Source organism: Conger conger, chromosome 19, assembly GCF_963514075.1.
Source record: "Conger conger chromosome 19, fConCon1.1, whole genome shotgun sequence".
Classification (NCBI taxonomy): Eukaryota; Metazoa; Chordata; class Actinopteri; order Anguilliformes; family Congridae; genus Conger; species Conger conger.
In genome coordinates this window covers 12,946,404-12,971,383 of record NC_083778.1, presented here as the reverse complement: position 1 = coordinate 12,971,383, position 24,980 = coordinate 12,946,404, and the positions used below count along the sequence as shown (strand labels likewise).

At 49.2% G+C, this 24,980-nt stretch overlaps 2 protein-coding genes across 4 annotated transcripts in view; one reads left to right on the top strand and one right to left on the bottom strand.

Moving 5' to 3' along the window:
- The window catches only part of fkbp4 (FKBP prolyl isomerase 4), a 13,165-nt gene extending 8,980 nt beyond the window's left edge, over positions 1–4,185 (bottom strand). For both annotated transcript variants that reach the window (XM_061229178.1, XM_061229179.1), the window contains exons 1-4: positions 3,690–4,185; positions 999–1,143; positions 470–612; positions 13–133 (exon numbers count right to left, since the gene is read on the bottom strand). In XM_061229178.1, the coding sequence (XP_061085162.1) occupies positions 13–133; positions 470–612; positions 999–1,143; positions 3,690–3,776 (496 nt within the window). In that variant the 5' untranslated portion in view covers positions 3,777–4,185. The remainder of the gene's footprint in view (positions 1–12; positions 134–469; positions 613–998; positions 1,144–3,689) is intronic.
- Positions 2,950–24,980, top strand: ddx11 (DEAD/H (Asp-Glu-Ala-Asp/His) box helicase 11). 2 transcript variants are annotated; one of them, XM_061229177.1, is made up of 27 exons: positions 2,950–3,159; positions 5,096–5,239; positions 5,561–5,770; positions 6,090–6,176; positions 6,890–7,050; positions 7,604–7,658; positions 7,763–7,870; positions 8,110–8,197; positions 8,577–8,785; positions 10,067–10,219; positions 11,642–11,688; positions 12,553–12,632; positions 12,938–12,979; positions 13,625–13,692; positions 14,009–14,047; positions 15,530–15,659; positions 16,100–16,234; positions 16,880–16,992; positions 18,195–18,267; positions 18,630–18,733; positions 19,758–19,907; positions 20,547–20,615; positions 20,751–20,851; positions 21,995–22,079; positions 22,492–22,567; positions 23,006–23,160; positions 24,229–24,980. In XM_061229177.1, the coding sequence occupies exons 2-27, from the start codon at positions 5,111–5,113 to the stop codon at positions 24,265–24,267; spliced, it is 2,706 nt and encodes a 901-aa protein (XP_061085161.1). In that variant the 5' UTR covers positions 2,950–3,159; positions 5,096–5,110; the 3' UTR covers positions 24,268–24,980. The 2 variants fall into 2 exon arrangements, with proteins under 2 accessions (XP_061085161.1, XP_061085160.1); XM_061229176.1 differs by lacking the exon at positions 2,950–3,159 and adding an exon at positions 4,512–4,642.

The window sequence follows — 24,980 nt, the reverse complement described above, 5'->3', positions numbered from 1 at the left end:
CAGCGCACCCACCTTCCACCGTGGCGCCCTCGTTGGGCTTGGAGTAGCCCTGGCCCTTAGCGATGATCCTGCGGACGATGCCTCCATCCTCTTCCTCAGTCACGTCCTCGCCGTGGAACTCAAACAGCTCAACCTGCGGGAGGGGGAGAGAGGGGCGGGGGGGGGGGAGGAGAGAGAGAGAGAGAGAGAGAGGGGGGGAGAGGGAGAGAGGGGGAGAGAGAGGGAGAGAGAGGGGGAGAGAGAGACACACAGTGAGCATTACCAGAACACCCCAAGGGCTCCCATCACTAAGCAGAATTACAATTATGATGCAGTTACCGGGATAACTTCAAGTGAGTAAAATACAGATCTGGAACATGGACGGCTGTTCCTGGAGTTACCGTGTGCAGTTATCCAGTTCACTCAGTAATCCTGCTTTGTGATACAGGCCCAAACCCGTGAAAGTGGTGTGAACATTGTGGTTCCTCACCTCAAACACCAGAGTGGAGTTGGGTGGGATTTTCGGGGGGCTCCCCGCCGTGCCGTAGGCGTACTCCGGCTTGCAGACGAGCTGGGACACCTCCCCGACCTTCATGGTGGCCACGCCCAGGTCCCACGCCTTGATCACCTGACCTGCACACAGACACTCGCGTTCGATCGGTCCGCCCAGCGCTTTGCAAACTGACGCACACCCCACTGCATGAGTCCCAGTGTCAACCACTACTGCTCTGGTGACCGTTACGAAGCCACTCTAGGCCACTCGGCATCCATCGTTAACAGTCTTCATGTGACCAGAAATACAAGAAATTTATCGTATGCATTACGTATCAAAGTCCACAGGACTCTAACTCCCTCAATTATTGCTTTCCAATTACCCCTTCTTCTTTTTCATCAGACTATATGTTGCAGCATGATATCAATATGTGCTAAAAGTAAAAAAAATAAAAAAAAATAAAAAAAATAAATAAAAAAAAACAATCGATCACAAAAAGTCTTCCCGCGGCGACTTTCCCCCGTACCTTTCCCCAGCTCAAAGGAGAACTTTTCGCCACGGTCGCGGCTGGAGTCGAACTTCGTGCCGTCCAGCAGGGTGCCCACGTAGTGCACGAACACCTTGTCCCCCGTCATCGGGAGTTCACTTCCTGTGCCCTCCTTTTTCACCAACTGCCGAGGAGAGAGGGCGGGAGCGTGGTTACACTCACGGGCACAGAGCTGCTGTTGCCGCTGGGTTCAAACCAACGCCACGGCACGACCGAGATTCTCGCCTCACTCTGATCAAGAACTGGCGGAATAATGACGCTTTTATCCAAAGTGACTCGCAATTCATTAGTCTAAGCAGGGGACATTCCCCCCCCGGAGCAATGTGGGGTTAAGGGCCTTGCTCAAGAGCCCAACAGCTGTGTGGATCTTGTTTTCTAAAAAAGGATTAAAATATTATTCATTATAAATGCTGATGCCATTGATTAAAAAACACAACAGGATGTTGATGATTTTGGTTTCTCTCGGCACATACTGCCGTGTTTCCGATTAGTAAATGTGATTGGCAAGATTAATTTTCCCTTTTCCCTCCTTTGATGCTTGCAAACTTTGCTTTAGCACACTCTTAATCCTCTGGGTACGCCGGTTTCCTCCCACAGTCCAAAGACATGCAGGTTAGGCTTATTGGAGAGTCTAAATTGCCCGTGGGTATGAGTGTGTGAGTGAATGGTGTGTGCGCCCTGCGATGGACTGGCGACCTGTCCAGGGTGTATTCCTGCCGGTCCCCCAATGCATGCTGGGATAGGCTCCAGCCCCTGCGACCCTGTTCAGGATAAGCGGGTTAGGATAATGAATGAATGAATGACACTCCTAATATTTTTCTATGCGGGAAAAAGCCAAACATCTTTGCAAATGAAGACACTATCTGCATCCAGTGTGATGCAAAGTGGAATTTGATGACAGGAGCGCAACTGCTGGTCGAGTTGCTGGTGCCAGAGACGTCAACCCTGCAGAATGACTCGTCAAGGCGTGCTCAAACAATGCGACTGAGACACAACAGGAACACCTGAAAACTGTAACTATCAATTTATTCAATAAATACAAGCAGCATTAGCCCATTAATATTGTTGTCCTTATCTCTAATATAATGGCAAGCACGAAATAACTATATACTGTAAATTAACCCCCGATCTACGTGAGCAAGAGTGACGCCGTGACTATTTGTCGGGTACTTTTTGTACAGCATGAGGATTGTCCCTTGAATTTTGTTTCGCTGGTTCTCAGCTTGATTTAATGATGGACTGAAATATAATTTGACGAACACTGCCACCTATTGTACAGTGTTGAACAGATAAAAGCAAACCGAGGAGGGAGACCAAACCATGAGGCAATTATGCAGATTGACCACGTAAAGCGTCAGCAATTTCGTATGAATGCTTTGCCAAGGTCTACAGCAGGGATCATCAACTCTGGCCCTCGAATCCGCATCCAGCCCTGGTTCCTTTCTCTCGGGTAATTAGTGCTGCTGATTGGCCATACGGTCTTCACACCTGACTCACAGGTAAAAGGAAGAATGGCGGATTGTAGTTCTAGGTCCTGGAGGACTGCAAGTTGCTGATAACTGGTCTGTAGGCACAGACAGTAGAAGCAGACAATTTCGGTATTCCCCCAACCATGGAATTTCAGTTATTCCCAAGACATGTGCACATGGCGTTTCCTTCATACTGAATATGCCAAAAAATAATTGGTAATACTACAAAAATGGAGCGGAGATACATTAACCTACCTACCAACCTAACGTTGATTTAGTGAAGTAGTACCAAATTACCGTTAATGATAACAAATTAACATGGCAAAGTAGCATGGTAGGAAACAAGGACCAGTTATTCTTGTGGGAAGACTAGTATAATGAATGCTACGCAAATTAACCGGAGCTGTACATTTAGTTTTCAGACTAATTCGGATTGATTTTTATTTTTTAATCTGAAATTGTACATTTAAAAAACGGCTACGACAGGCAGCGGACAGGCGACAGTCGGGTGCTGAACGCAGTGCAGAAATTCGCTGGATCCCAACAACACGTGTTCTCCAAAATGGGGAGGAGAGAACTCGGAGCTGAAGCTAACGTTAGCTAGCCATCTAAACGTTAGCTTAAAGACCCTGTCCGGCCTAGTCATTGTGCAGCTATACCTTGGGAACTTAGTAAGTTAAACACTTTAAAAGGCACAACAATGTTTATGCATTGTTATGGAAACATGTTTTGTATTTGAAAACATGCATTAGGTAACGTGGACAAAAAAGCTAGCAAATTATATTATGGTTTTCCCCGGTTAGTGTTTAAGGCAAGACAGCTGGTGTGCATGATTCTTGAGGCTCTTGCACTGAATGCACTGCTCAGCTCGCGTGCACCTTCCAACTGTGATAAGTTAGCTGTTAATATTAACTGGCGAATTGATGTTTCTCATCTGGCTAACGTTAGCGGAGACCCCGAACCTCCTACTTCACAAACTAACAATTATATTAACAGTTAGCACTAGCTAGCTAACGGCAACACGCGAGGGAACGTGTGTTGGCTAGCGACCTAGCTAAGTACCATTACGACTGCATGCGTTGTGGTGAACTTCGCGTGCTAGAAAAATAGCAAAACGGCCTTGCACGATATAGCTAGATACGATAGTTTGCACATTTTTGCTGGCTACATGGCTACAGTTCGGTAACTTAGCTAACCGTACCTTTAAAACTCCCCCATCTCTCTTCTGTGTTATATCTTCTCCCTCCATGGCTTGCTGTCCTCCGTTGGTCACTTCTTCTGCAGTCATGTCTGATATGCAGCCTTTCGCACAATTCTTGATTTGATGTATTGCTCTTAAGACTAACTAATTATCGCCTCAACCAACAAGCAAACAACACTACCCAGCTAGCAGTCAGTATCTGCACGGCTACCTTCTATCTATCCGAACAGCAAATCGCTAGGCTACCTAGCTAGCTAACGTCGTTAGTCTACTTGACTAAATCTCGCAACAAAAGTAGCTATCTAACAAGCTACAGGAAATCGCGTTGAGCCAGAAAAGAAAACGCAATCTGTCCTTTTGGGACGCTAACCCTGACTGAAGCGTGTCGCACTTGACTCATCAACTGCGATCTGTAACTGACACAGAGGTGGACACAATATAAACGGCTTTATTCTCAAGGAAGGGCGCCGAACTTTCCAGAGAACAGCCGAGGAGGGTGAGCTCAACGAGAGCTGGGAGAAAAGGGGCCGACCTAAAACTAAATAATGTGCCACAAAACGAAAAGTACGGTACTCCCCGGTATTTCAGCAATTTCACGTTACTGGGCTTCTGTTGAATTCTGTTGTCATTTGTTTACAATTTCAAAACGGAGGACAAAATATGTGCACTCAATTCGTGAAGCTGGAGCTTTTTGTCAACTGACACCACAAGATAGTGGCTCGGGTGCAATTTGCAGTTGGTCCCTGCACACATTTTACATCCCTGTGTAGTTATTGGCTGGTTCTGTTGGCGCGTACTTTGGAGACATTTCTCGAAGCTCCCAACGCAGTAAAATACACAAGGACAGGATTTGACAGTTAGCGTTTACCTAGCTAACGTTAGCTAAATTTGAATTATTTTTCATCAGTAAACATAACTTCAGTGTCACACCGTCCAGAGACCTAATACGCCAGGTAACGTTAATTTGTTTATGATACACGTCTAACCTGAATCCAGTAGCTCGAACGTTAGCTGACTTAATTTGCTTGTTGATGTCTTGCCGGAGAAATGTCATTGTCATAAAAGTAACTTCATACAATATAGGGAAGTTAGGTACTTAGTTACTCAATTTGTAAGATTATTTGGCATCCTATCGAGAATGACAGGAAGGACACTGGCTGGTAAATTAACATAACTTTTAGCAAGCTAACGTTTATTCAACTAACCTGGTTTGGAAACGAGATGATAGCTACGCAGATATACAGCTAACTTCACGTTAATTTAACGTAATTTTATTTTGAAGATTTTCTTTTAGTTTTGTGTGACTGCCTTTGCCTCTTTTGTGTAACTGAGTGAAATGCGTATAAATGACTGTTGTTAGCTCGCTAACACGAATGTCTATAAATCTCTTCGATGTCACGTCTCAGGTATAAACTCCAGTCATGGACCTCGGGGAGCCCCGCTTCCCGTTCCCCTACCAACCGTACTCCATCCAGGAGGAATTCATGGAGGCGTTGTACTCCACAATCGACGAGGGGAAAATTGGAATTTTTGAGAGCCCCACCGGGACTGTAAGCTTCCCTGCTACGGCCTGTAGTGTAGTGGTTAAGGTACATGGTACCATGGACAAGGTACAAGGTACATGACTGGGACACGCAAGGTCGGTGGTTCAATCCACAATCAGACCACAGCCGTTGGGCCCTTGAGCAAGGCCCTTAAGCCTGCATTGCTCCAGGAGAGAATTGTCTCCTGCTTAGTCTAAATCAACTGTACGTCGCAACTGTACATTAAAATGACATTAATGTAATGTAGTTTAAACTCATACAACACAAAGTGTTAATAAAGTGTCACAGTGGACCAGGGACCAAGCCCACTCTGTGCGTGTTTTCCAGGGAAAGTCCCTGAGTCTGATATGTGGGTCGCTTGCCTGGCTCCGGGACCACCAGGAGAGGAAGAGGGAGGAAGCGGCCCGGCTGCTGGAGGAAGCCGGGGCGGACAGCCAGCAAGACACCGGCCGGCCTTCCTCCTCCTCCGCCGAGCCCGACTGGATCACAGATTTCGTTCAGAAGAAGGCAGAGAGGGACCTGGTCAGCAAGCTGAAGGTAGCGTGTAAGGGGACACCGCGGCGGGTATGCTGGCGCAGGGACACTTGAAAGCGAAACCCCCTCCGCTATTCTGGGGGCGCGCTCTCATTGGCCCACCAATTACTGCTGGCTCTCGGAGGGCAAGGGCCCCCCTCGCCCCCCGTGTCATTTGAGAGCAGCGGGGCCAGGAATGTGACTCTGCTTGACTGATCTTGACGGCTGTGGCGTTGGCCCCAAGGCTGGGCGTCTCTTGGGCAGGGGGAGCCGCATTAAGTGTCTCTGCAGATCCTTTTATTAAAAAAAATAAAATAAAAATAGCATTCTGTTCTCCGTTCAGGAAGAGGAGATGAAGAGGAAGAAGAGGGAGGAGCGCCTGGAGCTGATCCGACACAACGCCCAGCTCAAATACGCCCTCAAGCGCAAGGTACCGGCCTGACTCCGTTTCCCTCGCGCGCTCACCGGCCCCAGTTCAGCCGTGACACCAGCGGAGCTGCGCAGTCACCGTGTCACAGTGTCAGACTGCGATGCAGCTGGGGCAGCCGCGCTGCAGGTGTCTTACCGAGTCCTGACTGTGAAACCTCTCCCATTTTTATACGCTACGTCCAGAATTTGTTCCCTCCGATTTGCGTAAAACCTTCCAAGAGTGCATTGCAAATACAAAGTGAGCAGATGGGCCGTGCAGTTTTTAAATATTCAGAGATAATTCATCTCGAGGAAGTAGCTTGCAGTATTGGGATTTATTTAGAAACTGCCCTCGCTTCTGAAGTAAAGCCTTCTGTGGCAGGCAGTAGATTTTTTCAGATGTTCGGATATGGACACAAAATATGTATTTTTTTAGTTTTTCATTTATTTGTACAGAAACAAAAATTTAAGAGCAGAAAACAAATTTGAACTTAGATGAAACATGTGCAGGGAAAGTAAATAAAAAGCCCAGTACCTGTACTTTCCCTTAAATAAAAGTCGTTTGGCAATTGTCACATGCATAATGACAGCAGGTCGGACAGAGGACTTTCAGACTTCACCACCCTGCTCCAGAGAGGGGGCCTTGTTGTGACTCACTCCGGGGGGGGCGGCTGTGTGGGAACGGGGGGCGGGTGCAGTGGCACAGTTCGGGGGTGATGCCCGTGCGTCCCGCAGACCGGCGCGGACGAGGAGGCGGCGCGGCTGCTCCAGCTCGGCAGAGACGCCCCGCAGGAGGAGGAGGAGGGGCCCGGGCCTGGGGCGGGGCTGGAGGACGGGGAGGAGGAGCTCATCGTGGCCGAGTACGAGAGCGATGATGACGTCAAGCCCAGGAACAGGTGGGTGAGGGTGAGGGTGAGGAGGGGACGGCTGGCCCGGGAACGCTAAATCTGTCAGACTGCACCCCTCTGAGTTACAGCGCCACCAACACTTTCACTGAGGATCCCCCCCCTCCTCCTGCCGTGCCCCCTGATTCGTCCACAGCAGAGCATTACTCCTGTCAAAACGATGCATAAACAGGAGGAGATTATCAGTCAGAGAGTGCAGGGTGTGTGCGCACAGACTGAACAGAATGTTTGTGCAGAAGGACAATTCCATGGTAACTGAGGTTACAGCTGCTGGATATTTGGGTGGTAGAGCCCATTACGGCTACATAATACTGATAAGAGTTATTTCCGCCTGAGGGTTATAAAAGCATATGCCAGTCTCTTGTGTCCAACAGGAAATAGGTCATGATAACCAATGATAAAAGCAATAAAATTTGAGCAAGAACGCACACGCACGCATGCTGTCTGTTCAGCACTGTACGTACTGTAGTTCACAGGAAGCTGCCTTTCTTCACAAATCCACAGCCGTCATATTTTCAACGCTCGTCTTTTATCTTTTCCTTAGGTTTTGTGATGAAGATGATGATGATGATGATCTGGAAGAAGACCATGTGACCAAGGTTTGTGAAGACCTCATCGAACCATTTGGAGGTGTATCCCGGAGCCTGCCTTCAGTCTGTTTTCTCATAGGCAATATACTAACAGTGCTGTCCCTCATGCTCAGATATACTACTGTAGCCGCACACACTCACAGCTGGCCCAGTTTGTGCATGAGGTGCAGAAGAGCCCGTTTGCTGGGGACGTCAGCCTGGTTACTCTGGGGTCTCGGCAGGTGAGTGGAAGGCCCATTCATTTCCACTGCACTCTATTACAAACAGTGGGCCATGCAGCCCCACTGCATTGTGGGCCATGTAGTCCCAGTGCCCCGTGGGCCGTGTAGTCCCAGTGCCACATGGGCTGTGTAGTCCCAATGCCCTGTGGGCCGTGTAGTCCCAGTGCCCGTGGGCCGTGTAGTCCCAGTGCACTCTGGGCCTTGTAGTTCCAGTGAGTCGGTTCCGTTTCATCTCACAGAACCTGTGCATCAACGAGGAGGTCCTGAGGCTGGGCAGCATTCAGCTCATCAACGACCGCTGCCTGGAGATGCAGAAGAACAAACACGGTGAGCCCTGGCTGGAACCCTAACCCCTGTACCACCCTACCTCTCTACCTCTCTTCCTTTCTACCACTGTTAACCTGCAAGCTCCCAACAGCAGACTCACTCATCCACTGATGCTCCATATTCAAAGCTGTCTTCAAAATTAAACCCCCATAATGTGCTCTGTAAATCGCATCGAGTTATTCTGGCCCTGGAAGTGAGGCCCTGTTGAAGTTCTTGATTGTGCCGATTGTGCCTCTTGACCAGAGGTGAAAAGTTTCTTCCACCCATGAACTGGAATTAGTTCTACCTCCTTGCTGAGGAATTGTGCCACTTGACTGGAGCAAAACCCTGGGGTGGATTTTACTCTCTGAACCTGGGTCCTGGGTTTTCCACCTCCCAGAGAGGAAGGAGAAGGCGGCAGATGAGGAGCCGAAGAGGCGTCGGGGCGTGGCCAAGGCCGTGTGCCCCTTCTACAAGCAGGGGGCGCTGCAGAGCCTGCGGGACCAGGTGCTGGCCAAGGTGCGGGATATCGAGCAGCTGGTGGCCCTGGGGAAGGAGACCAAGGCCTGCCCGTACTACGGGGGAAGACTGGCTATCCCAGCTGCCCAGGTGAGGCTTGTCTGCACCACGGTCATCCTGCCCCACCATAGAAATAAACTGTACGTCCCACTGTATGTGTTCCAGCAAACCGTTGCCGATACTGTATGTTACGGTATATTGCGGCAGTATGTAGATAGATAGATAGATCATTACATTTATATATCACTTTTCTGGACACTCAAAGCAGTTACGGCGATGAGGGGGAAACGGCAGCCATTTTGCGCCAGTAGCTCACCACACATCCACTGGCGTATTATATATTACATATTACAGTTCTAGCTGTGTATATTCAGCATCAATACTTTGTATGTCAGTGAATAAATTTGCGCTTGCATTTCATACTTTCCTTTCATGCAAGGCATCTTGGGCCTTGTAGTCATTTATACCTTGCTCTCATTCTATCACTCAGCCAACGAGGACAGGTCGCGTTTCCACTCTTCACTTACCAAAAGCTTTATGAAGCAAATTCTCCCTGTCACAGCAGCTGGCTAGCCCCTTCCTGGACACACAGAGACGAGGGAACATGGAAGGAAGGATGTGTTTTTTAAAGTGTTCAAACTCGGCCCTGGGGCCATGGTAGCTTCCAGCCGACAGGAAGAGCCAAAATGGCGGTCCAGCCTGTCCCCTGGATAACCCATTACGGCCCCTGTGATATGCGTCTGTGAACAGATTACTTTTTCAGGATAAATGGATAAATGTTTTTGGCTTCCTCCCGGATCGGCCATTTAAAGTTTTGCTGAAGTGCAGTGCTTTTTTTCTTCTTCTTTCTTTCAGCTTTCGTTATGTATGGCGTGTGTGTTTAACGGCCTGTTCTTATGCTCATTCTACCCAGTAGGCCTTGTCGGGGGGGGTTTCCTTGTGCTCTAATTTATTAAAAGCCCACACGTATTGTCGTTGCGTTTTTTAGCTTTTCATATTTGTGTTCCATCCAAGTAAAAAAAAAAAATATATATTTTGGTAGAAGTGTGAATATTTTACAGTCAAAGTGCGATTTTTCAGAGCCGTTCGTAAAACATGTTTTTGCAGTTAGCTGACGCGTGAGCTCTGGGGGCAGGGTTAGGGACTTAAAAAAAAAAAAACAAACAAAAAAAAACGACATCATCTCTGCTCCGTGCGAAGTTGGGCCTTCACACGCAGGCTTGGGACTACAGATGAAAACGAGCTCATTAGCGAACTCTGGCACGCTTACGCTGACGTGGAAACTGCGAAATGTCAATGTGCGCCGTCCCCCGGTAAATAAATAAATAAATAAATAAAATAAAGAGATCTCATTGGTTATTTCCCCTCCAGCTGGTGGTGCTGCCCTATCAGACGCTGCTCCACGAGGCCACGCGGCGCGCCTCGGGCATCAGGCTGAAGGACCAGGTGGTGATAATCGACGAGGCGCACAACCTGACCGACACCATCAGCTGCATCCACAGCTCCGAGATCAGCGCCGCCCAGGTAACCCCGCCCCCGCCCCGCGGGAGAAACCAGTCCTTTCGGCACGAACCCGACGACCTCTCCGACGGGACGCGTAAACACTTGCTGAGCGAGAGGCTCCGGTTTGTGTGCCCGCGCTGGCTGTCGATCAAGCAGGAAGTTGCCAGCGCCCGCCCGGGTGCTTGTGTGTGTTGGCCGGGCACCAGGAGTGTGTGCCGTACACGGCGCCTGGCCTTTGCCTTCGGGTTCAATGGTGTTGAACAGGCGCGGCTTTGTTTTTCAAAAGTGATTCACAGGGGTGGGTTTGATTGTGTTCCAGAGGGGGTGTATTTGATGGTGTTGGGCAGGAGTGGGTTTGGTGTTGGGCAGGAGTGGGTTTGGTGTTATTAAACAGGAGTGGGTTTGCTGTTGTTAAACAGGAGTGGGTTTGGTGGTGTTGGACAGGAGTGGGTTTGGTGGTGTTGGACAGGAGTGGGTTTGCTGTTGTTAAACAGGAGTTGGCCTCTGGCTCAGTGGCGTTGGACAGGAGTGGGTTTGCTGTTGTTAAACAGGAGTGGGTTTGGTGGTGTTGGACAGGAGTGGGTTTGGTGGTGTTGGACAGGAGTGGGTTTGGTGGTGTTGGACAGGAGTGGGTTTGCTGTTGTTAAACAGGAGTGGGTTTAGTGGTGTTGGACAGGAGTGGGTTTGCTGTTGTTAAACAGGAGTGGGTTTGGTGTTGGGCAGGACTGGGTTTGCTGTTGTTAAACAGGAGTGGGCCTCTGGCTCAGTGGCGTTGGACAGGAGTGGGTTTGGTGGTGTTGGACAGGAGTGGGTTTGGTGGTGTTGGACAGGAGTGGGTTTGGTGGTGTTGGACAGGAGTGGGTTTGCTGTTGTTAAACAGGAGTGGGTTTGGTGTTGGGCAGGACTGGGTTTAGTGGTGTTGGGCAGGACTGGGTTTAGTGGTGTTGGACAGGAGTGGGTTTGGTGTTGGACAGGAGTGGGTTTAGTGGTGTTGGACAGGAGTGGGTTTAGTGGTGTTGGACAGGAGTGGGTTTAGTGGTGTTGGACAGGAGTGGGTTTGCTGTTGTTAAACAGGAGTGGGCCTCTGGCTCAGTGGCGTTGGACAGGAGTGGGTTTGCTGTTGTTAAACAGGAGTGGGTTTGGTGGTGTTGGACAGGAGTGGGTTTGGTGTTGGGCAGGAGTGGGTTTGCTGTTGTTAAACAGGAGTGGGTTTGGTGGTGTTGGACAGGAGTGGGTTTAGTGGTGTTGGACAGGAGTGGGTTTGGTGTTGGGCAGGAGTGGGTTTAGTGGTGTTGGACAGGAGTGGGTTTGGTGTTGGACAGGAGTGGGTTTAGTGGTGTTGGACAGGAGTGAGTTTGCTGTTGTTAAACAGGAGTGGGCCTCTGGCTCAGTGGCGTTGGACAGGAGTTGGCCTCTGGCTCAGTCTCTCTCTCTGTCTCTCAGGTGTGCTGCGCTCACTCCCAGCTGTCCCAGTACCAGGAGCGCTACAGGTGAGAATTTCCTCTTCCTGTTCCTCGTCACAGTTTGCGTCCTCTTCCCTGCGCTGATTTCGGCTCCTGGCTTCAGAGAGATCGCCAGAGATGGGTCCAGCTCGCCTCTGTAACGCGCAGAACGCAGAAGTGTGTGACACTTAAGCAGTGTGACATTGCCTGGGGGGGGAATTGCACCAGAAACAGCGGGCTTTTGACGAGCAGTAGCTGTGGAGCGTGTTTGAGATGGACGTTCAGATGGCGTTCCCGCAGCGCCACGGCACAAATGGCAGGGAGCCGTAAGCCAGGGAATGTTTTTTGAGACGCTTTAATACTTCTGTGTTTGTATGAAACTCATTCAGCGCAGTACTGCGGTACTCCATAAACAGGAACTGCTAATCTCGCCTCCCGGTGATACAACAGTGCCGGGGCAGCCAATGAAAACATGATGTTTAATTTCCTGTAATTGCCCACGGCAAACACAGAAAGGCCTCTGCGTCTGTCTCACCAGCTGCGTTTCAGCAGCGCGAGGCCGGGTGTCCTTCCCCTTACTGCCACAAGGTGCCAGAAGTGGTCTATACTTACTGCAGTCCCTCTGAGGCCAAAAACCAGCCTTTATTTAGTTATTACTATCGAATAAGACATTCAAATAGCAAAATACAATCGTATTGTTTTCTATGTGAGAGGAATTTGGATTTTGTAAGCTTAAAGGAAAAAGAACCTGACTCATTCTTATTTGAACAGTGTGTTATGCATCAGGCAATTGTCCTCAACTCAAAGATAAGATGTTAAGATGAACGTCAAGATGTTAAACTCCACATCAGCCCTGCTGCCGGTTGGCTGGAGTGTTTTTGACCGACGCGAGTGTCGCCCGTCTGTTTGCAGGAATCGCCTGAAAGCCAAGAACCTGATGTACATCAAGCAGATCCTGTTCGTGCTGGACGGGCTGGTCCGTGTGTTGGGAGGTAACAGAGCGCTTAAACCCTCCTGCCTGTCGGGGGATAGCGGAGGTCGCACCTCCCGCTGCGGGCCTTGTTTTTCGGCTGTAGTGGCTGGAGCGCTCATTTGCGTTTGGTCTGCCGGCGGCCGCGTGTAAACCCGGCCTGCCTGCGATTAGCGCTCGCTCATCCCGCCCCAGCACACGCAGAAATGTTCTCCCAACGTTGCTGAAATTGTTTCTTCAATGCCGCAACGTTGCCACAGCGTTGCCGCGGCGTTGTGAGGACGTCGCGTCTTGGCTGCGGGCTGACTGTGGTTTGTGTCTCTGCAGGGAAGGTGGGACAGAACCCTCACTCTCAGACTTGTCAGGCAGGTAAGAGGGGCACCCCAGGAGCGTCCCAAAACACAACCCAACTCCACTTCACACCTCCTACGTCTATTATATTACTCGATTACTAGAGCATTATTAATGTCTTTATTAGAGAGTAATTAGGGTGTCTGTTGCAGGATTATTAGTGTGTCCTCTCTTGCAGCATATAAAAAAATAGTGTTGTAGTCTTTTTTTTCTTTTCTCAAGTAGTATATTAACTTGGTTTAAGGTACTGTTTGCTTGATAAGAAAAATGTTTTTACTCCGTTGGCATAATAATTTAGTCTTGTTTAGCGAAAAAGTAATAGATATTCTAAATATAGGAGTAAAAGCAAATGTTTTGTTTTGAACATTGTGTCTCTGACAGCATTATTAGTGTCTTCTACTGTGACTGGTGTCTGTCACAACATTATTTGTATGTTCATTACAGAATAATTAGAGCATCATTAGGGTGTTTATTACAGCACTATTAGTATGTCTGTGACAGCACTCTTGGTGTGTGTGTTGGAGTGTTTTGTCCTTTGTTGTCCGTTGCCCGTGGTTGTTCGGGGCGTGAGTGTCGGATCCGAGCTGTGTGACGAGCATCGATCGTGCCGTAACGAACGCTGGATTAATTACACTCCTCGTTTCCCGTCCGTCTCGCCCCCAGGCACCGAGCTGCTGACCATCAACGACTTCCTCTTCAGGGCGATGATCGATAACATTAACCTCTTCAAGGTAACGGCCCACCTCAGCGCCCTGTCTGTTTTTAAAAATAAAAATTTTGAGTCCTGCCACGAGGCAGCGTAATGAATCACGCTGTAGAAATGAAAGTTTGCGCTTCGGCTGAAGGACTGAAGGACCGGGGCCGCGTCGTCAGAGGTCCATCGATCGGAGAACGCGGAGCCGTCTTCCCCTCTGACTGAAAGCCTGTGAAATGGATTTGACGGAAGCTGTAGTGTGCGTGTATTGATGAGTCGCAGTGGAAACTGAGAGTGTGAGGGCCTCCTTCCTGCGGGTTTGATGGATGCTGTGTTCTTCTCCACTAATGCAGGTGCAGAGGTACTTCCAGAAGAGTCTCATTAGCAGGAAGGTAAGCGTGTCATGGTGACTGAGCGTTTAACCGGGTTCAGCGCCGGTCTGTTTGGTACTGTATGTGGTGTAGTTCTTGCACTGAAATTCCCCGTGTAAGCATTTTTAAAATTGCATGGAACAAAGTTATTGATGGTTACCTAAAAGTTTTTGCTCACAAACTGTCATGTTGATTTTATTTCGGTTTTTGTTTTTTTTTCCTGCCAAACTGCCTTTTGTTTCTGGTTTTATAAAACCCACCCCTGTCAATCAATATTGAACCCACTCCCGTTTAACACCATCAAATCCACTCCAGCCCAACACCATCAAACCCACTCCCGTTTAACACCATCAAACCCACTCCCATTTAACACCATCAAACCCACTCCTGCCCAACACTATCAAACCCACTCCTGCCCAACACCATCAAACCCACTCCCGTTTAACACCATCAAACCCACTCCTGGCCAACACCATCAAACCCACTCCCGTTTAACACCATCAAACCCGCTCCTGCCCAACACCATCAAACCCACTCCTGCCCAACACCAACAAACCCACTCCCGTTTAACTCCATCAAACCCACTCCTGTTTAACACTATTCTGATTTCCATTCCTCCCCCCCCCCCCCCCCCCCATAAATCTCGTCTCCGTAAATTTGTAATTCTGAGAAGGAAAGAAAAAACGGTGATGAAGCCTTTTGCGAGAGGCTTTCTCTCTTAAACGAGTGTGCTGTTGATCGATGTGCTGAGCCACCGAACGTGGCTGGCCGAGGTCAGGCTCGCAGTTGGATTATCGAGGTAAAGCAGTGAAGTGGCTTTCTGTGTGGAGTGTGTTTGCTTGACGTAACTCGGGGGTTCATTAATATCCATTATATGGAAATGATAAAATAAGAGCGAGTTTGTCTCCCTCCCTTTGCGTGTGCGGGGACAGAGCGTGATGTTGTTTTTCTTGGCGGCTGAACTGCATGTTCCGGTGCAGTGCTCGAGAACAGACTGGCTTATTTATTGCCCAGTATAAATGATGGCATCATGCTAGAGCAGTGAATGTCTCTCTCTCTGTCTCTCTCTCTCTCTCTCTCTCTGTCTCTCGGTTCCTAGTAATAATGGCAATAAACTTTCGAAAGTGTGTCTCTGTCTTGATGTTCAGAGAACTGTAAACAAGACGGAGCAGAAAAATTGGATCATATAATGAACAGAATAAAACAAGCGATGTTGAGAAAAGTCAACTAAATCAAAATAAACAGAATTACCAACGATCACCTCCACAACTGCCTCCACGTTGGTGCGTCATGAGCCAAACCTTCCGAAAGTGGAATCTAGACAGGATTGACAGACAATTGCAAAGCAAGTAAATGAACAGTGGCAAACCCGCAAACTCATTTGAATCCTAGAAAGTGGACCGGGCAGAAAATGAATTGAGAACCCGTGATGTAGTGGTGCGCACACACACACGGACGGCGACCTGAAAAATGACGTTAACCCGTGGCCTCTTGTCTGTGCAGCTGTGCGGCTTTGTGGAGCGGTACCAGGGGGCGGGGGCGAAGGTCGCCTCGTCCAATAAGGAGAACCGGAGGACGGAGGGGCTGGCCCACTTCCTGCAGTCCCTGCAGAACGGGCAGAAGGCACAGACAGGTCGGTCCAGGCGCCAGAGAACACCCGGGTCAGCGCCGGCGTGGCAAACCGGCGGAGCGTGTCGCTGACGTCATGGCAACGCTGGTCCCGGAGAGCCGTGTATTGTTACACAGCACTTAATTGATCAGTTAAAATTTATTGACTTAAACACCTTTCTAGATCTAGGTTCATTTCTGATTTTTATAATTGCTATACGTAACAATACTGGTCCTGAACAGAAGTGATTTCTGCACAGAACCACACTGCGTTGCAGATAGCTGTTGTGGGACTTCCTTTTGGCATGCGCCGCTTCCCCTTTTACCTGACTGATGCATTTCTTGTGTATAATGCGTCTTCCATGACTCACATATGTCAACATAATGTACTATGTCAATCGTACCTTCAGTAAAAAATCCCAATTAGAAAAAGCATGACAAGTTTTTATCATTGTGGCATTGCAGTACCCACTCCTGACCAGACGGGGGCAGAAGAGGGGAGGCAGACCAGCATGTCCTCCCCCATGATGCAGGTGGAGGGTTTCCTCCTTGCTCTCACCAACGCCAACAAAGATGGACGGGTCGTGGTCCAGAGGCAAGGTGTGTGAAGCTCGTCTATAGTTCAGGGGTTCCCAAATGATTCTGCCTGTGGACTGGTGATCCTGAGTCTCTGGGACCTCCACACACTGTCAGGTCAACAGCATCATCACATCACATTATTGGCATTTGGCTCTTATCCAGAGCGACGTACAGTTGATTAGACTAAGCAGGAGACAATCCTCCCCTGGAGCAATGCAGGGTTAAGGGCCTTGCTCAAGGGCCCAACGGCTGAGTGGATCTTATTGTGGCTACACCGGGATTAGAACCACCAACATTGCGTGTCCCAGTAATTTACCTCAACCACTGCACTACAATCCACCCATGTAGCATCATGCAATTCATCAATCTTTCATCTTCATCGTCTCTTTTCTAATGAGACTTAAAATCTATTGACAAACACTAACTTGAAAGACTTCATTTGTAAATTATCTTACCTGATTGTAAAATCTTGAATTGAGTGAAACTCTCTCACCTCATTGGCGATATTTTTAATCCATTTTAACCAAAAAATTAAGAAGATTTTAAGTCTAAATGTAAGACTTCTTTTTGGTTTTTGCAGTGTAGCTGTTGCACAGATATTCTCTGCGTATGCTCGTTGAAGGCGCTTCAGCGTTTGGGTTCTGGGTTCTGTGTGTGGTTCTGCAGGGGTTCTGGCTCAGAGCAGTGTGAAGTTCCTGCTGCTGAACCCGGCGGTGCACTTCGCCCCGGTGCTGAAGGACTGCAGGGCCGTCATCATCGCCGGGGGAACCATGCAGCCCGTAAGATCTTTCAGATCACTTTACAGCTGATGCGTTTATCCAAAGTGACTTACAGTTGATTCGACCAAGCAGGGGACAATCCCCCCTGGAGCAATGTGGAGTTAAGGGTCTTGCTCAAGGGCCCAACGGCTGTGCGGAACTTATCGTGGCTACACCGGGGCTTGGACCACCAACTTTCCAGGTCTCAGTCATTTACCTTAACCACTAGGCTACAGGCTGCCATAAACACATTCAAATGTTAGATGACTGCTCTGGAGGAACATGGAAATTTCTGATGATTTTCCATAATTTTCACGATGATGGTCCTGTTATCGTTCCAATTACTTTTAATGGGCTTATTTTGAATCACTTTGGATAAAAGCATCTGCAAATGAATGTGAATGTAATGTAAACATAATCTTCATACTCGTACCCTCTTCAGTTTGTGTTTGGGTGTATTAGGGGGCTTTAGGGATGGTGTGTTGGGGTGTATTAGGGGGCTTTAGGGATGGTGTGTTGGGTGTATTAGAGGGGTTCTAGGGGGTGGTGTGTTGGGGTGTATTAGGGGGGTTCTAGGGGGTGGTGTGTTGGGGTGTATTAGGGGCTCTAGGGATGGTGTGTTGGGGTGTATTAGGGGTTCTAGGGGTGGTGTGTTGGGGTGTATTGGGGGCACTAGGGGTGGTGTGTTGGGGTGTATTAGGGGCACTAGGGGTGGTGTGTTGGGGTGTATTAGGGGCTCTAGGGATGGTGTGTTGGGGTGTATTAGGGGTTCTAGGGGTGGTGTGTTGGGGTGTATTGGGGGCACTAGGGGTGGTGTGTTGGGGTGTATTAGGGGCTTTAGGGATGGTGTGTTGGGGTGTATTAGGGGCTCAAGGGATGGTGTGTTGGGGTGTATTAGGGGCTCTAGGGGTGGTGTGTTGGGGTGTATTAGGGGCTCTAGGGATGGTGTGTTGGGGTGTATTAGGGGCTCTAGGGGTGGTGTGTTGGGGTGTATTAGGGGCTTTAGGGATGGTGTGTTGGGGTGTATTAGGGGCTCTAGGGATGGTGTGTTGGGGTGTATTAGGGGCTCTAGGGGTGGTGTGTTGGGGTGTATTAGGGGCTCTAGGGATGGTGTGTTGGGGTGTATTAGGGGCTCTAGGGGTGGTGTGTTGGGGTGTACTAGGGGCACTAGGGGTGGTGTGTTGGGGTGTATTAGGGGCACTAAGGGTCTGCTCTGCTCACAGGTGTCCGACTTCAAGGACCAGCTGCTGCTGTCGGCCGGCGTGTCTGTGGATCGCATCGCTGAGTTCTCCTGCGGTGAGCGCTGTTCCTCGCCATCGCTGTGTCCAGTGCAGTCAGCGGCAGCATTCCCGCCCTGGTGCAGGGCGCTTCACCCTGCTCACAAGCAGGGGCTCATTTCTTCATTTCATTTAGTAGTTATTTTTGTGTTCGTTGCCAGTTAGGCTTGAAACGGCAGCGATTAGTGCACGTTTACATTACAAAGATGTCATTTGAATAACCGAACGTTATAACACTGATGGTTTTGAAACAGTGATTTAAGAGTTTTGGGGGATGACTCTTGAAAGGATTAAACGGTTTACTGGTCAATGACGAGGCACGCTGCGAATGGGTGGAGTCTAAGCTGCGTGCTTCCTCATTACTATGAATTTGCTCTGCAGGTCATGTGACCCCCCCGGAGAATATCTTACCCATAGTGCTGTGCAGCGGTCCCTCGGGGCAGGAGCTGGAGTTCACCTTCCAGAACCGGGAAACGCCACAGATGGTGAGGGCCAGGCCCAGCTCGGACTGCTGGAGAAATTCTTGTTTCTTCTTCTTAATTGTAACTGTTCGCTACTGGTACTTCAAAATCGCGTTCCGGAAAGAAAGAGCCGTTCCTGGAAATTTGAGGGTGTAAGACGAGTTCTGCTCTTTATTTGTGGTTCCAGGTAATGTGTACGTTCTCCTGAGCTGTCTCCAATCTTACACACTCCTTACTGATAATGACACTGTTTATATTCAGTCTCTCAACAAATGGAAACGATCTGAAAGGAAGTGCTTCATTTTTTGTGACAAAGCACTCCTTTAGATATGATCATTTCTATTGACGGGTTTCCTGGTTAGGCCAAAGACAAATGATTGTCGGCACCTAGACCTCAAATCAAGACCAGGAAAGGAAATTTAAATAGACTGGGGAAAACAGGGTGACTGTGGGGACATGCATTTGAAGGTGTGGGAATAGGAGCAGAACATTCTAACTCAGTTGCATCTTGAAAACACAGAAATCTAACACTACCTCGTGCACCGTTATGTTATACCTTAACAAATACTTGTACCTAATGCAGGGTTAAACGCACATAGTTTTCCTGTTTTTAAGCTTTTCCTATGATCTTGGAGCTTAAAACTGATTAAAGTAAAAAAATATATATTTTGGTAGAAGTATGCATATTTTCAAGTTGCTATTTTTACGAACTGTGAACTGATTTCCCATGTGACATGGCATATGTTTCTGCATAATTATCGGATGACGTTGCTAAATGTTAGCACAGAGTGCTGACCATTGGGGCACTCTGGGAGCAGGGTTAGGGACTTAAAAAACACCTACATCACTGCTCTTTGTGAATGTTTTGTGGGCGTTTTAGATACTAAAACTAGGAGGAGAAAGCTTATGCGTGAGGGCCTTCAAGTAATACCATTCTGTTGCTTTATTCACCGAACCTCACAATGGTTTGAAATGGCTGATGGGGAAGTGAATCTGATTGGCCTCTGGGCTGTTGCGCACACCCGTCTCCCTCTGTGATTGGCTGCAGATGGACGAGGTGGGGCGGATCCTGTCGAACCTGTGCAACGTGGTGCCGGGCGGGGTGGTGTGCTTCTTCCCTTCGTACGAGTACGAGAGGCGGGTCCTGACGCACTGGGGCACCAGCGGGGCCCTGGAGAGGCTCTCTGCCAAGAAGAAGGTGGGGACCGGCCAATCGCATGCTGCCTACAGCATGACATCACAATCACAAACCACTTAGAGCATGACCTCACAATCAAACTACTGACAGTACGACATCACAATCACATGGCTCAGGCAGTAAGAGCAGTCGTCTGGCAGTCGGAGGGTTGCCGGTTCGATCCCCCGCCTGGGCTGTGTCGAAGTGTCCCTGAGCAAGACACCTAACCCCCAAATGCTCCTGACGAGCTGGTCGGGGCCTTGCATGGCAGCCAATCGCCGTCGGTGTGTGAGTGTGTGTATGAATGGGTGAATGGAGAAGCATCAATTGTACAGCGCTTTGGATAAAGGCGCTATATAAATGCCTGCCATTTATCACAAACCACTTAGAGCATGATGATATCACAATCACATCGCATCACAGCGTTTTATCCAAAAGCAACTTACAGTTCATTAGACTAAGCAGGGGACGATCCCCCCTGGAGCAATGTGGGGTTATGCTGTGCGCATCTTATCGTGGCTACACTAGGGCTTGAACCACCGTCCTTCCAGGGTCCCAGTCGTGTCCTGTACGATGCTACAGGCTGCCTTGTCAGCAGTAAAACATAAAACATTGTGTTGTTGCTCTTCTTGGCCTCACTCTTGCTCAATGGCCTCGCAGATTTTCCAGGAGCCCAAGAAAGCCAGCCAGGTGGAGCAGGTGCTGACGGAGTACTCCAAGTGCATCCAGGTAGGCGCTGACCGGCTCCTCGAGCCTGCGGTCGAAACGATGCGTTTTGTGTTTCAGCGGGGGCTGAACGTGACCCTGTTTCTGAGTCGAAGCAGTGGAGACGTTGTGACCGGTTTGTGCCTGATCTCCCCGCAGCGCTGCGGTCATACCGGGGGCTCCCTGACGGGGGCGCTGCTGCTCTCTGTCGTCGGGGGCAAGATGAGCGAGGGCATCAACTTCTCTGACGAGCTGGGCAGGTGAGCATCTGACTGCGGTCACTCTTTCAGTGTGAATATGAGGCAGGTGAGCCTCTGACTGCGGTCAAGAAGATAAACCATGAGTGACTGTCTTCAAACCGCATACTTCAATGAAAATCTGCCTGAAAATGACTCCGGGTTGTATGCTAGTTTGCGGTTTTGAACACAGCCGTTGTCTCTGAGACATTTGTCTTGGACATTCAAGAGTCTGCTGGTCTGCTACCGTACATCCTCACAACTTATGTTTAAGCTGAATAAGGAAAGTACACATTTCACACAGAAAATGTCCACCTTTCCTACCACACAGTCCAAGAATGTTTCTCTTTAGTGCACCGCGTCACCCTGTTAAACTTTGAGCTCTTCGTTCCGTGAGCTCCTGGAGTCTCCCAGCGTCCCGCTGAAGGGGCGCCTCTCGCCCCGGTCCTTATCTCTCCCTCCCTCGCTCAGACACAATTAGCCTTCGCTGCTCCGCTCTGTCCCGTCCTGTCTTTCCCGGCCGAGCCGGGATAATTCTCCCCGCCTTTCGGGGCGCTCTGAGACGGATTTAAGGCCTCAGAAAAAGCAGAGAGGAGTGGATTGCGAAGCAGTGATTTCCCCAGCCTGCCCGTCCTGCTGGAGTGGGGTTTGTGTTTTTAAGGCCCGTGTGCGTCAGCGTTCCCTTCCTGTCCTGTCTAAAACACCCACGAAACATTCACAGAGACTTTTTGTGAAGTCCCTAACCCCTGCTGTCATCAGCTCTCAGGGTGAACATGGACAGTGGCAAAAGTGTAGCTTATGTGGAGAGTATACAATAATGAAGGAGAGGGATTGAGGAGCAAAATAAACAACATTTTACTCATCTAGAAGATCAACAGGGTTCTCAGAAGGTGTCAAAAGGCTCTCAAAGAGGCAGATTACGTGGACTCTGGGGGTTATATTTAGCAACGTCATCCGATACTTAGGCAAAAACATGTCACGTGGGAAATCGTTTTGCGAACAGTGTGGGAAATTAGCTCATATTTCCAGAACAAATATGCATACTTGGACCAAAATTGGAAATGTTTTCCTTGAATCATTATAAAACACAAATTGAAAGTTGCTCCACTGTGGCGGATGGGTGCGGTGGCTGTGGTTTGTTAATGCCGGCGTGTCCTGTGTCTGCAGGTGCGTTGTCATGGTTGGGATGCCGTACCCCAATATCAAGTCCCCAGAGCTGCAGGAGAAGATGGCCTATCTGGACAAGAACATGGTGAGTCAGAGTAGCCTTTGATTCTGCTCTGGTCAAACGTCATCCATTTCATGGTTCATTTTAAGTTGAGGCCCGTCCACACCAAGAACAATAATGTATAGTTTTAAATGAAATTTCTATACTATAACAACAACGACGGAGACAAACAATATCGTTGGGATCACTTTCAGAACAATTTTGTTCAGCTGCATGAATGATACAAACACCGACAGGCAATCAAAATCCGTCCGAATTTACAAGGTTTAATGTAAAATATGGCTATGTACAGGAGGGCATTGCTCAGTTGTGGTTATAGTTATCGTTTATAGCGGTAGTTCTTGGTGTGGTCGGCCCTTACAGTCGTGAATGACGTGAGTACAGAAGTGTGTTTCTCCGCTGCGCTGTGTCACCTCTGCTCTGTGTTTGACTGCAGCCTCACGTCGGGGGCAGGAGCCCTGGGAAGGCGCTGGTTGAAAACCTCTGCATGAAGGCTGTGAATCAGTCCATAGGTAGGGAGGCTGCGCTCTGTGCAGGGTGACCTTTTTGGAAAGGCTTTGGACACTGACTTGCCTGTGTGTGTGTGTGTGTGTGTGTGTGTGTGAGAGAGTGTGTGAGAGAGTGTGTGTGAGAGAGTGTGTGTGAGAGAGTGTGTGTGAGAGAGTGTGTGTGAGAGAGAGTGTGTGTGAGAGAGTGTGTGTGTGTCTGTGACTCTGTGTGTGTGTGTGTGTGTGTGTGTGTGTGTGTGTGCATGTATCTGTCTCTGTGTGTGTTTGTGCATGTGTGTACCCATGTGTCTGCCTGTGTGTGTGTCTGTCGCTGTGCGTGTGTGCACCTGCCTGTGTGTGTGTCTATGTGTGTCCGTGTGCCTTCCTGTGTGCATGTCTGTGCTTGATGGAGAACCATGAGTTGCCAGTTCCCATCTAACCGCCCCCTCCCTCTCCCTACAGGAAGAGCGATCCGTCACCGTGGCGACTACGCCTGCATCCTGCTGCTGGACCGGCGGTACTCACGGCCCGCCACGCTGCACAAGCTGCCCGACTGGATCAAAGCCAGCACCCGCGTGCAGCCCGCCTTCGGCCCCGCCTTCGGCAGCGTCCGAAAGGTACGCCTTCCACCCCTCCAGCCCCCTCCTGCAGTCTGACCTCTCCAACAGCCACCCGGCTACACACGGACACAAAACACTGAATGATCCCTCCTACAGTCTGACCTCTCCAACAACCACGGACACAAAACACTGAATGATCCCCTCCTACAGTCTGACCTCTCCAACAGCCACGCTGCTACACACGGACACAAAACACTGAATGATCCCCTCCTACAGTCTGACCTCTCCAACAACCACGGACACAAAACACTGAATGATCCCCTCCTACAGTCTGACCTCTCCAACAGCCACAGACACAAAACACAGAATGATCCCCCCTCCACCCCCCTACTAATGGTCTGACCTCTCCGACAGCCACACTGCTACACACGGACACAAAACACTGAATGATCCCCTCCTACAGTCTGACCTCTCCAACAACCACACGGCTACACACAGACACAAAACACTGAATGATCCCCCATTTCACCCTTCTACTACTCCCCCCCCCCCCCCCCCCCCCCCCCCCCCCTCCCCCCCCTCCCCCCCCTCCCCTGGACTGTACAAGTCACAACTGGCACGTTACCTAGAGCTTTTCTAATTAAATTTTAAGTTTTAATGCTTAATTCACAGTCACTTTGGCAGTTGAACTCCTATGACGTTACTGTATGCAGCGTTTTTTATTTTTTATCGCGTGATCTTTAAAATGTATTAATTGCATATAAATGAGTGAGTTAGCATGTGTTTTCTTACTGGGAAAGGTCTCTGTGCACAGTGATTTGTTTCTTTCCTCAAGTCCCTTTCAAGGAGGTAAACGGGTAAAGAGGCCGCAAAAAACTTGATTTAAAAGACATGAACCATTTTTCTGACAAGTTTGAAGTTACAGTTGTCCTCTTGTCCTGGCCTCCTGTCAACTGTTCTTGCAATATGACTCTTATAGAGGCGGGTATCCCCAGGACAGTGTGGAATGTGTTTTCCTTGATGTAGTGATGTGTGTCATTTAGCAGGGGGGTGGGGGGTAAAATGGCGCCCGTAGCCACTCTCTCTGCCTCAGTCGGTCTCTTAATGCCGTCTCTCCACCTCTAGTTCTTTCTGGAGAAGAGGCAGCAGCAGGGCGGAGCGTAGCGCACTGCAGAGGGGACCCAGTCGGACCCGAGGGGCACGCCACACATCCGCCCCCACCCGTCAGGCCACACGAGACCCCAACATTCCTCCTGCAGGAACCAATCAGCTGTCAGTTCCAGAACCGGACCCAACACCCCGCCTTTTTTGGGTAGTTGAGCAGTCACCAGTCACAGATATGCAGTTTGGTTTATTTGAAGGACAAAGCTGAGCCGTTGAAGGTATATGGAGATGTTTATTGTCAGTGTTAAGAAGAGATGAGGATTAAAGTGGCTGCTCTGGTCTCGGTGGGGAGAACGGGGTGAGTTACGTGTGATGAACATGGTGCAATATCTGCATTATTCAGCCATGCTTGTCTCATGAATGACTGTTTGATATTTACAGACTATATTAAGGACTGTTTATTTTGTGTTAAGGGGTATGATGTCAGAAGCCATGATCAATGACACAATACGACCAGCTCTTGCATGAATCGTCCATTTAAGCTTGTTACTGAGCTGCTGACGTTGCTACCTCTGTTACAGGGATCAGATTAGGACATTTTGTTTCTGACGATGTTCAAGAAGCTCACACTTTAAAGATGGCGCCTATTTGTTCCTGACCTGGGCTATTAATCCACTGCGATGTTTTAAACCCATGGTGCGCCAGGCGTTCAGTGATTTATTGTGAGGTGCTCGGGCTACCTCGGTGTTTTGCGTTGTCTATATTTGCTGAAT

Coding starts and splice junctions, on each gene's coding strand:
- ddx11 (XM_061229177.1), top strand. CDS start 5,111: ATGGACCTCGGGGAGCCCCGCTTCCCGTTCCCCTACCAACCGTACTCC. Junction 5,240..5,560: donor TTGAGAGCCCCACCGGGACT/GTAAGCTTCCCT, acceptor CGTGTTTTCCAG/GGAAAGTCCCTGAGTCTGAT. Junction 16,235..16,879: donor GGTCGTGGTCCAGAGGCAAG/GTGTGTGAAGCT, acceptor GTGGTTCTGCAG/GGGTTCTGGCTCAGAGCAGT.